This window comes from Suricata suricatta, chromosome 16, assembly GCF_006229205.1.
Source record: "Suricata suricatta isolate VVHF042 chromosome 16, meerkat_22Aug2017_6uvM2_HiC, whole genome shotgun sequence".
Taxonomy (NCBI): domain Eukaryota; kingdom Metazoa; phylum Chordata; class Mammalia; order Carnivora; family Herpestidae; genus Suricata; species Suricata suricatta.
In genome coordinates, this window is record NC_043715.1 from 40,741,616 (window position 1) to 40,754,226 (window position 12,611).

Genomic DNA, 12,611 nt, shown 5'->3' on the forward strand with positions numbered 1-12,611 from the left:
TGGGGCTGATGCGAGATTTAGAACCCCTTGGCTGTGGGCTGGTCTCCCCTTCCAGGGTCAGCGGCGTGTCTGAGCACTGTACCCACAGAACGTGGCTCCCCTCCTGCACGAGCCTCTGAGGAGCCAGGAGCTCAGGTCAGCCTCATGGCCGTGCTGCCACCACATGTCAGTGCGCTCCGCTGCCGTCCCTGTGTGCTGACAGGTCAAACCTCTTGGTCACTCCAGCTTCTTGAGGCTCCCACCCTGTGACACTAGCTATTTAGACCTTCCCCTCGCTCCCCAGCCTCACCCCTGCCCACCGTCTGCCCCTGCAGCGTCACAGCAGGAGGCCCCCTGCTCTGTTCTGGACATGGTGCATCCTTCCAGGGGTCCACATTTCCAATTTCCCCTTTCTCCTTCAGTGTTTATGTTACCAACCCCTTCCGTTCTGCTACCCTTGGTCAGCAGTGAAAACACTCCTGCCAGCTGTGTGCAGCCTTGCCATTTGCCTGCTTAGATGAGGAAACTGGTATAAACAATTGGATTCGCTACTCTGGTAAACAATACACTGTAGGGAGCTGCCAGAAGAACAAAGATCAACCACCTGCAGGCAGCGCAGCGTCGGCCCCTCAGGCGCTGCGCTAAACCATCAGATTGGTTCCTCCTTTACCCTAGCCTTAATCACTTGACCCTGTTTCCTAGCAACCGACCTAGGTCAGCTGCCTTGCTTCCTGCCTTGAACCCTTTATAAGTTGTTTGTGTTCTCTCAATAAATGAGGCTTGATCAGAGACTTTGTCTTGCATCCATTCTCTGTGCTCCCTGCCCTACCCCATTCTCACTCCCTCCCTCAGGACCTGCGTTGACCGACCTGCTGGACGGGTCAATACACAAGGTCCAGATTCTCATGAGGTAAGGTTCTCCCGGGCAGTGTGTGACTGCCGAGGACACCACCTGATCCTGCCTCCCAGGGACCCGAGGGACAGTGGCTGGTCCCTGAGTCACAAAGGGGAGGAAAAAAATTTTTTTCTTTACCCTTCTAGGTAGTTGGCTGAAGCCCCCTGTAAGAAAAAAGATTGACAGGAAAAAAACAAACAAACAAACAGAAGTATACGTACCTCCTATTTAGATGGAAGATACTCAGCAAAACTGAGTAACTCCTAGAAATGGCCCATGCCATTACCTCAAATATCACCTTCAGCCAAAGACGAAAGATGTTGTGGGGTGCACAGAACCAGTCATGGGAAATTATCAGGCAAAGCACAGTGAATAAGGGTAGGGTCTTTAAATGCTGTTAGAGAAACAAGATATGAGAAAACTCGACTGTGAACCTATTTATTTAACACTTATATTCGAGAGAGAGAGAGACTGAGCACAAGTGGGGAAGGGGCAGAGAGAGAGGGAGACCGAGAATCTGAAGCAGGCTCCAGGCTCTGAGTTGTCAGCACAGAGCCTGATGCTGGGCTCAAACTCAAGTGATCCTGACCTGAAGTGAAGTCTTAACTGTCTGGACCACCCAGGTGCCCCAGTGTGAATCCATTTAAATGTAAAACTGTAGGGGCACCTGGCTGGCTCAGAAGAGCACATGACTCAAGGTCAACAAACAAACGAATGAAGGAGACATAGATAAATTAAGACAAAGGCCTGGAGTGTGTGGCTTGCTCAGTTGGTGGAGCATGTGAGTCTTAATTTCCGGGTCCTGAGTTCAAGATCCAGAGATGACATAAAAAAAAAAAAAAAGAAGAAGAGGGCGCCTGGGTGGCTTAGTTGGTTAAGTGTCCAACTTCAGCTCAGGTCCTGATCTCACAGTTTGTGAGTTCAAGCCCTGTGGCTCTGTGCTGACAGCTCAGAGCCTGGAGCCTGCTTCAGATTCTGTGTCTTCCTCTCTCTGCCTCTCCCCCATGCGTGTTGTGTGTGTGTGTGTGTCTCAAAAATAATAAATAAGAAAGGAAATGTAAAATTAGGGTTCTGGGGAGGGCCTCCTTTAGGTGGCTTGCTAGGGTGGGGTCTTCCTAAAAGCCAGCCCATGGTACAGGGGTGCCCCCCACTCTGGCTTTAGCACTCTGGCACTTCCTCCCTAATGCACCGGAGCCCAGTATGAATACACCTCATAGACCAGCTTGGTGTATGGTTGGTGAACCGAGCAACTGATGAGAAAGACTACAGAAGTCAAAAGCATTTTCCTATATTTTTCTATCTTTATCTTTTCTAATGATTTTTTTAAGAAACTTTTTCTAATGTTTATTTATTTTGGGGAGACAGAGACAGGGGAGGGGTAAAGAGAGAGGGAGACACAGAATCTGAAGAAGGCTCCCAATGTGGGGCTTGAACCCACAAAGCACAGGATCATGACCTGGGCTGAAGTTGGACACTTAACCAACTGAGGCACCCAGGCGCCCCCTCTAATGATTCTTTTTTACTGAATATATTTGACATATAACGTGTAAATTTAAAGTGTGTGATGCATGGGGTGCCTGGGTTGCTCCGTTGGTTAGGCATGTGACTTCAGCTTGGGTCATGAGCTCCTGGTTCATGGGTTTGAGCCCTGCATCTGGTTGTCAGCTGTCTATACAGCATGCTTCAGATCGTCCATCCTCCTCTCTCTCTACCCCTCCCCTACTCATGCTCTCTCAAAAATAAATATTTAAAACATTTATTTTTATAAAGTGTGCAATGTGTTAACTTCGTACATTTATATCTTGTAATATGATTGCTCTTGTAGCAATATTTAGCATGTTAAAAAACAAAATTCAGTTGAGTGAATTTGAAGATCTAACTGGCTTTATTCAATGATTCATGAGTCTAACAGTATCCATCTAGCAAGTGCAAAAGAATTCTGAATTGTTCAAAATGGAAGGCTTTTATAGGCAGAGGACTGTGTAACAGGAATAGATTATTTCAGGCAAAGTTACCTTTTCTTACCAGGGTCTTATTGGACTGATTATGTGACTAGTGCTCACCAGGAAATTCCAAGCTGATTGGTTTCAAATTCCACTCCTGGGAAAGGCTGAAACTGCAAATAGGGTAGGTAATAACTCTTGGTTTGCTAGCTTGGGCCTTAGCACAAGTGACTCCAATTTAGGCCTGTTATTTCTTTTTTACAAGCACCTCTACCACATTACAAAACTATTCTTTCTTTTTAGTGGTTGGGATAATAAATTTTTCTAATTTTAGAATTAGCAATTTCTCTGACGAGCAAGAGCATTTGGGAAATACAGAAAGATTTAAAGAAGAAATTATAAAGAAGAAATTAAAATTATCCACAATTCCAAGAAACATAGATACACAAAAATATTAACTGTGGTTTTCTTCCTGTTTTTTTAATGTTTATTTAATTTTGAGACAGAGACAGAGCATGAGCAGGGGAGGGGTAGAAAAAGAGAGAGACACAGAATCCAAAACAGGCTACAGGCTCTGAGCCGTCAGCACAGCTGTTCTGAGCTGACGGCTCAGAGCCTGACACAGGGCTTGAACCCACAAACCGAGAGACCATGACCTGAGCTGAAGTCAGATGCTTAACTGACTGAGCCACCTAGGAGCCCCTCTTCCTGTTTTTTAAATATATTTTTGTGTTTACAAAATTTATTCATACATATGATTTTGTATCTTTTTTATTTAACAATGTTGAGGATTTTTTATATCTTCAAATTAGCCTTGTTTAAAAAAAAAGGATGACCAGCCCAAAATGGAGTTGCTTAGGCTAATCTGGCATATCACCAAGTGGAGACTTAATTACAGCTCTGGCTCTCCCAGAAATGGAATCTTAAACCAGTCAGTCAGGAATTGCCTGATCAGCATTAGTTAGGTAAGAGATCTGATAGATTCCCTAAAAGAAATTAACTTTGCAATAACCAACCCACTTTTGTATAATTTCTTTGCTCCCTCTCCCTTCTAGCCATAAATATCTTTCATTTTGTAGGGTTCCTCCGAGCTCCTTTCTATCTGCTAGGTAGAACGCTGCCCAATTCCTATCAAATTTTGCTCAAATCAGCAAAAAAAAAAAATTTTTTTTTAATGTTTATTAATTGGGGCCCCTGAGTGGCTCAGTCAGTTAAGCATCAGGACTCTTGATTTCAGCTCAGGTCATGATCTCATGGTTCATGAGTTGGAGCCCCTGATCAGGCTCTGCACTGTCAACTTGGGATTCACTCTCTCTCTGCCCTCCCCTCTCCTTACACACTCTCTCAAAAAAAATAAACTTGGAGCCTGCGTCAGATTCTGTGTTTCCCTCCCTGTCTCTCTGCCCCTGCCCACCTCCTGCTGGTGCTCTATCTCCTCTCTCTCAAAAATGAATAGACATTAATAAATAAACTTTAAAAAGAGAGAAAATGTTTATTTATTCTGAGAGAGAGTTGAGAGAGAGAGAGAGAGAGAGAGGGAGTGAATCCCAAGTAGGCTCCGTGCTCCATGCAAAGTTGGCTATACAGGGTTGTATCCCACCACCAGGAGATCATGACCTGAATGAGCCAAAATGGACTCAAGCCTTAACCAAGTGAGCCAAGCAGGTGCCCCAACAAAAGTTTTAAGGTGCCTGTTTATTTTCTTAACACCCTCCAGAAAAGCTTTGCTTTCCAATTCATAACTATAGTAATCGGAGTTCTTGTTTTCCTATTCCTTGTCAACAGAGTGTTACACTGTTTCTTTTTCTGGCTTAACAGGTGAAAAGGATCTAAAGACTATTTTGCATTTATTTCATTAAATCTTAGTATGTTTATTGATCATATTGTTGATCTTGTTTATGAGTGCCTGTTCACATTCTTGGCCTATAGTTGCTGTTTAAGGGACATTTGCTTTCTTGTTAATTTAAGAGATCCTTACATACAGGGGCATCTATTTTTTAAACTGTAAGCAAGCCTTGGCTGGGAGTTCAAACCCAGGCTAAAAGGTGACCCGTAGGTTTCTTAAGCCGGATAGTGGTTCCGTGCGCGTCTGTGAAAAACACGACGAGGCTGGAGCACACCTGCAGGTGTGAGGTCTCTTGGCGCAAAGCCGAGACTTGACCTAGGCACCGAGCTCCGCAGGTCCCGGGCGTCGCCCGCACGGCGCCAAATGGCGACCGCAATGCGCATGAACGGAAGCTGGGCCGCCCTTCCCCCACCTGCTTCCGGTCGCGGCTCATTTCTCGCGCCTCCGCCTCCGCCGCGGCTCGTGGTCGTCCCGCCATGGCACTGTCGCGGGGACTGCCCCGGGAGCTAGCCGAGGCCGTGGCCGGGGGCCGGGTGCTGGTGGTGGGAGCGGGCGGCATCGGCTGCGAGCTCCTCAAGAACCTCGTGCTCACTGGCTTCTCCCACATCGACCTGGTGAGGGCCAGGAGTGCGCGCGGGCTGAATGGCGGGCCGTGCTGCGGGGCCGGGGGCTCGGGCTCCGGGGGTCGGGGCTAGACTTGCGGGATGGGGTTGGCGGCAGCAGGCCGGGAAACCCCGGGGTCGTGGCTGCCTGCAGAGAGGGCGTTGTTCGGCGTGGCCGGCGCGGGCCTCGCTGCGCGCCTGGCCGGCTCGGGACGGCCACAGAGGCCGCGGGTCCGGGGTCTTCCGGGCGTCTCGCTCCGCGGCCGCCCCCTGCCTCCCTGGCAGCGCCAATTCGTGGCGGCTCTGGGCTGTGGGAGCGGCCTCGTGTCTTTTCGCTTCAGGGCAGTTCCCCCGCTTCAGTGGGAGGCAGGAGGTGATTGTTTCAGTCTCGAGGATGTTGGGACTGTTCAGTTCGGAGGTTTCCCTTAACTCAGAGATACTGGTCCAGAGCAGAGGGGGCCAGTAATAGGAGCCAGTACGTCCTGTGCGCTCGTCCGGGGACCGGCGCCGGGGAGTGGTTAGTTTGCATTAACGCATCTAATCGGCGCCACCGCCGCAAGGTTGCAACAGCCGTTTCCATCCCTACTCCCCCCCCCCCTTTTTTTTAACAGATGAGACGAAAAGTGAGATCTAGATGGGGGTTTAGAAAATTACCTTGAGTCGCAAAGCAAGTGGCAGGACTCCTTTTGGGCTCGCGCTCCTCTGTTCTGGGTCCAGTCTGTGTGACTGTCCTTGTTATTTCCATAGGTACACGCGCTTGTATCTGTGAAGATACTGGTTTGGATTTAAACTTTAGCATTGATGGACAGTGGCTGTAATTTTTCTTTGGTTGGAGTTTTAAATAATTTTTATTGACTTAAACTTTTTAGAGATTGGCGATGTTACGTGGAACTTGGATGTGAGTTTAAAGTGTCGTGGAAACACGGATGGAAAAAAAGTTAAAAATGGCAGACTGAATTAATAAATGAGTGTGGGGAGGGTTTACACATCTTTCCTTGGGCTGTTACAAAATTATTCTTCCCAGTTCTGTAGCACAGATCCAAAGATGATTGTGCATCAGCTGGCAACTACTGCAGCGTGTTTAAACGAACCGATTTGTGGGGCGCCTGGGTGGCTCAGTCGGTTGGGCGTGCGGTTTAGGCTCATGTCATGATCTCGAACTCTGTGGGGTCGAGCCCCGCGTTGGTCTTGGCTGAGAGGTGGAGCCTGCTTCGGATTCTGTGTTTCCTTCTCTGTCCCTCCCCCGCTCACGCTGTGCCTCTGTCTCTCTCTCAAAAATAAACATTAAAAATGAAAAGAACTGTTTGGTAATGGACAAGACAGTGAATTGGGCATCTAAACAATAAATGCTGATTTTTCTATTTGATGTTTACTTATTATTTTTGAGAGAGAGAGAAAGAGAAAGAGAGGCAGTGACAGTGCTAGTGGGAGAGGGGCAGAGAGAGAGGGAGACACAGAATCCCAAGCAGAATCCAGGCTCTAAGCTGTCAGCACAGAGCTGGACTTGGGGCTTGAACTCATAAACTGTGAGAACATGACCCAAGGCAAAGTGGGCCCTTAACTCAGTCGAGCTACCATGTGCCCCTACTTGATTTAATTTTTATAATAAATTTAGGAAGTAGAAGTAGAAAATGCTTAGGTGGTTATATAATTTTCAGAAGTTATAACCAAAACTGGTAAGGTGTTTGACAGAACATTTGATGACTCTTCAGATCAATTTGTAGAAAGTCTTTAGTCATTCTTATTTTCTTTACTTATTTAAAAAAAATTTTTTTTAAACTGAAACGGAGTGACAGAGAACAAGCCGGGGAAGGGCAGAGAGAGAGGGAGACACAGAATCCAAAGCAGGCTCAAGGCTCTGAGCTGTCAGCACCAGAGCTTGAGGCGGGGCTGGAACTCATGAACCCCAGATCGTGACCTGAGCCGGACTCGGCCGCTCAACCGAGTGAACCACCTGGGCGCTTCCCTTATGTTTTCTTGTTTTTATTTTTATTTGTTGTTTCTGAGAGACAGAGAGCAAATGGGGGAGGGGCAGAGCGAGAGGGTGACAGAGGATCCAGAGCCAGCCCAATATGGGGCTTGAACTCAAGAACTTTGAGATCATGACCTGAGCCAAAGTCAGCTACCCTAGTGACTGAGCCACCCAGGCGCCCCTCTTCTGTTTATTTTTAAGCAGCAATTAGATAAAAGTTAAAATGTAACACTTTTTTCAACCGTGGGCAGACGTTTCCTTTCATATCCCTTAGGTAATATTGTAAGTGGAGTGTGTGTGGAGAAAGACCTTTGAACTAGAGCAGCAAAAATTCAATAAATCGGTTAGGTATCATTTAAGAAAAACAGGTCACAGTTAAATCTGATTTATTTGGTTTCAAAGAGTAGTAAATTAGATAGAGAAACAAATTATATATATTTTTAATAAACATGATCTTATGCTATCTAAGGAATTTCCAAACATATTTATCTAGATGATTAAACAAAAAAAACATCCTTTCTAAAATATTTTTGGAAAAGTTGTCTCTGAAATGAAATCTTGTTTTTTTTTTTCATATGTATTAAATTGTTTTTATTGGTTTAACAATTTTGGTATTACTGGGGAAAGCATTTTCTCTGCTAATGTAGCAAATAGCAAAAGTTTTGGGTTATGGATGCTGAGGATAGTGATATTAGTCACACATACCAGAAAATTTGTGATTTATCTGGAGTTTGTGTACTTGTAGATTGATCTGGATACTATTGACGTCAGCAACCTCAACAGGCAGTTTTTGTTTCAAAAGAAACATGTTGGAAGATCAAAGGCCCAGGTAACTTTACTTTTCTTATACCATTTCTATTGATTTGTACTTTGCACTTTGATGGATCTTCTCTTTTGGTATCAGATTAATTGAGATGCTTCAATAGGAGGGAGAGTATAGGGGATGCCACTTCTTTTTTACTTTCGAGATTGTGAAGAATAAAAAGATGTAGGGTAAAGTATTTAAAGACTACATCCTCCTGTTTTGATCCTCTAAGGAAACTGTGCTGTCCTCAATCCTGTAAATAGTGTCTCCTTCATGTTTAAATTTCCGATTGTTTGCTTAGGATGAGCTTTGTTCTGTGTTCCCTACAGATAGGCTGCTCCTGTATTGGAGGTCAGAGAATGAACCTACAGCCCGTGCTCTTGTCCCTTTTAGGAAAAAGACAAAGTCCCTGAAGTTCTAGCCACCTTGACCTTTCTTTAGTTCCTTGAATGTTCCATCTTGACTCAAGGTCTTAAAACATCTTTTTCCTTTGCTTTTCTCCCAACACTTTTGGCAAACTCCCATTCTTATCTTTTTTTCAGTTTTCAGATTCTGGCTTCCTTCTCTAGGGATACACTCTGAGTAAACTTCTTAGACTAAGACCTTCCTCTCACAACTTCTACTTTTTTTTTTTTTTTTTAAAGATTCTTTTAGTATATTTAAGTAATCTCTGTATCCAACGTGGGGTTTGAACTCAAAACCCCGAGATTGAGAGTTGCATGTTCTTCCTTGTGACTGAGCCAGCCAGGCACCCCACAACATCTACTTTTTCTGTGTATAATTTATCAGTTTGTAGTTTTGTTTATCTATGTTGAGTAATGTCACTTTGGGTCACCAAGTGCTTCATACAGATCCTAGTACATAGAAGATGCTCAGTAAATATATGTGAGTGAATGAATGGGTTAACACTTGGTTACTGCATTTTATATTTTTGCTGAAGTTTGCCATTCATGTAGATGTGAATATGGGAAAGGGCTGGCTCTCTTGTTATTTTATAAATATGTATATAGCTTAATGGTAATGAAATCTTGTCAACTTTTTATATTTCTTTAGTTTTTTATATGAGATATGTAAGTAGGTGAAATAGCAGTATTGTTTGCCATAAATAAATTTGAAATAGAGAAATGTAGCAATTAAGTTAGTAATTTTAGTGTTTTTGTTTTTCCAGGTGGCCAAAGAAAGTGTACTGCAGTTTTACCCTAAAGCTAATATCATAGCCTACCATGACAGCATCATGAAGTATGTTCTCATTATTATGTTGCAGAATTGTGTTTGTTGTGAGTTAAACTTTCAAAGTGTAAGGTATTTTTATTAGATACATGAGCTTGAATCATTCTGCTTTTTAAGAATGATTTGTCTATCTTAACTATAAAGAACAAACCGATGGTTTTCAGAGGACACTTATGATGAGCACCAGGTGTATGTAAGTCTTGAGTCATTAAATAGCTAATATTACACCAGATGTTAATGAGCTGAAATTTAAATAAAAACTTGGCAAGAAAAAATGATTTTCTAGAAAAATTAAAATGTAGTAGCTTGTACTCACATAAGTTGTGTTTAAGTTTATATGTATGATTTCAGGGAGTTAGATAAGAGGTAAGATATTTTAATACTTTAAATGAGTTACTTGGAAACTCACAAAGGACCTTTATTTTTGTTTTAAATGAAGACATAGTAAACTATGGAAGATCCTTATATGTGATGTTCCAGACTTTTCTAAATATATTGCTCTCATTCTGATTGATTTCTTCTGTGGTCTTTTTCAGTTTTAGAGGTTGCTTCCCAAAATATCTGTTTATTTGGAGTGACTTCTATAATATAATGCTAGGAGGTGTGAAGGGGCCAAACTTTTCACAGTACATAAATATGCTCTGATCTCCATGAATATATAATTTTGGAAGTGTTGGGGCAAAGGAACCCTGGATCTCAATTATCTTCTATGTATAGATGTCTAGCTTACAAGTATATGGTATTAAAAATAATGACTTCTCACTTGAGGTCTGGAATTAGAGAAAGTCTTATACTTTCTCAGGAAATATATATCGCCACCTTTTTTATTCTCTGGATGTTTGTTCTGCAGGCCTTTCCACAGCCCTGTAAGCCCCTTATCCTGTGTTGTTTTCCCAGTGCTTCTAAAAGTGGGGACCCTAGAGGCCTGAACCCTGCCTGATCCTCACCGTGTGAGGTGAAGCCAGGGGCCAGGCATATCCTGGGAATGTGTTCTTTGTATGTTCCCAGGCTGCCCAGAGAGGGCCTGTGGGACCTGTGAAGTCATGCCCTCTTTCTGCCAGTTTGAGATCCTGCTCTTGAGCCCTAGGTAGGTGGCCAGAAAGGATATCTAGTTACTCAAAAGGATTAGGGGGAAATAATTTCTTTAAAATCTGCTTACGGTGTTTGGAAAAACTCAAATGTATGATAGAGACCCCTCCCTAATATCAGTTATTTTTGCATTGTTACTTTAATATGCATTTTAGGACCCTGTATTATGTGTAAGGCCAGTTGTTTTGGTGACATTTGTTTTGTTTTGTTTTGTAGCCCTGACTATAATGTGGAATTTTTTCGACAGTTTATATTGGTTATGAATGCTTTAGATAACAGAGGTGAGATTATTTTTAATACAAGTATTTTCCTTCCCCTATAACAAGGCTGTTTACAGTTTTTTATTATTATCTATAGAAAAGTAAGGTTAGATTTAGAGTTTCCAGTTGATTGTAATTTTAACTAGAACTGGATCCAGGCAGGAATTTAGCTCTCATATACTCTGCTATTCTACCAAGAGGTGTGAAGATAGAAGTTGTTAAAATTGCTAAAGAGGGTGACCACATTTGGTATGTGGGTGTGTGCTTGTTTCAGAGTATCCCATCACTTAAGAACAGTGTGACTTCCTTCATTGACATGGAGGAGATCTAAGAACTATTGATGCCTACATCTCACCAAGACCAATTAAATCAGACTCTCAGTAGGGACTGAACATGGTAATTTTTCAAAGTTTCCCACATGATTCTAAAGTGCAGGCAGGGCTGTAAAACCATGGTTTTGAGAATGTGGCAACAAAGTGTCAAAGTTAGCATAGGTGCCATGGATCTTGAATTATTTCAGGTCTGGCTGGTGCCATAAAGTATCAGCCTCGATTCTATTTAGATGTACACATTTAAGACCTTTTAAGCTTTTCACAGTAGGGGGTGATGTTTCTTATTATCAAGTATTGTATAGCCAGACCTTGTCCCACATGTAGAACAATATCTGTGGAGTGGTTTGTCACAATTTTGAACCAGAAATACCAAAGAAAAGACACAGAGTAGCAGAGAAAGGGTCAAAATGACTTACTAGACTCCTTTTTACTCCCTTTCCCTTAAACTGCCTTAACAGTTCCAAATTGATATTCCACATTCTTCATTCATTGCCATGTGTTACCTAATAATTTTATTAGAATAATAGTAAGTTAAGGACTCAGAACACATTGAAACAATATTAATAGAATAGGCACAGCTATAGAAGAGAGGTGACACTTTGGAATTTAAAAATTAGTTATAGGGATGCTTTTCTTGGAGTAAATTTGTGATATAAATTCCTTATGCTTGGAATTTTGCTAGCAAATGTCTCTTATGTAACATTTTTATTACTCTGGTCATAGTTATAAGAAAATTGCGTATAAAAATTAAAAAAAATAGTTTGGTAGTTTGGGTAGATGTCATCCTAATTAAAGGTAACTGATTCCCCCACATCAGCTCCTGCTGACTAGTGTATTCCTTCCAGCTGCTCGCAACCATGTTAACAGGATGTGTCTGGCAGCTGGTGTTCCTCTTATTGAGAGTGGAACTGCTGGTTACCTTGGGCAGGTAACTACCATCAAAAAGGTAAAGTAAGTTATTTTACTTACCAAGTATTTGCAATATTAAGGAGGGAAGAAATGAACTTTGAATTTACATGATATGGCCTGGTTAGCATCCAAGACGTAGGGGTATTGTGCTCTTATAAAACTAGATACTGTATCGAGTAATAAGTATTACAAGCAGAGATTTTTTTTTTTTTTTAGCTCTGTGCTACTTTGTTTCTATAGCTTGTATATTAAAATTATAAGACTGTTAAACATAAAATTGCCTTTTAAAATTCATTGTAGCTGAGACTACATGTTATGCTGTAGTTGATATATGATGAAACTGCCTTCTGCAAAGTTATTTTTTATCTAAAGTCTAGGTTTATGGATTTGAAGAGTACTTTGAAATATTGTATATTTGTGGAACATTTCAAACGTTTAGATTAAACTAGAGAATAATAGAGTCAATAAATAACTGTGGACTCATAATCCAGTTTTGTAAAATGTAATATTGTGATCTTTTTTCTTTTAGTTCCTTTAGGAAATTAAACATAGATACATTTGAAGAATCATTTTGCAGGCTTTGAAACCAAAAGGAATTACACTTGACTTAAAATTTGCTATTTTTGTCCATTATTTGGCAGTTTTACCCATGTTGAAAATTGTGACTATGCTTTGTTTTAGCTGATAATATTACTCTTGGAAGCTTATCATTCTTATCATTCTACAAAGATTTGTAAATGTCAGTGTGT

The 12,611-nt window shown here is 42.1% G+C and overlaps 1 protein-coding gene across 1 annotated transcript in view; it reads left to right on the forward strand.

The window, feature by feature from the left end:
* Positions 1-5,077: 5,077 nt before the first annotated feature.
* Positions 5,078-12,611, forward strand: part of UBA2 (ubiquitin like modifier activating enzyme 2) — a 36,436-nt gene continuing 28,902 nt past the window's right edge. Inside the window, exons 1-5 of the mRNA XM_029925056.1 lie at positions 5,078-5,277; positions 7,983-8,066; positions 9,211-9,281; positions 10,578-10,642; positions 11,799-11,899. Of these exons, the coding sequence (XP_029780916.1) occupies positions 5,140-5,277; positions 7,983-8,066; positions 9,211-9,281; positions 10,578-10,642; positions 11,799-11,899 (459 nt within the window). The 5' untranslated portion in view covers positions 5,078-5,139. The remainder of the gene's footprint in view (positions 5,278-7,982; positions 8,067-9,210; positions 9,282-10,577; positions 10,643-11,798; positions 11,900-12,611) is intronic.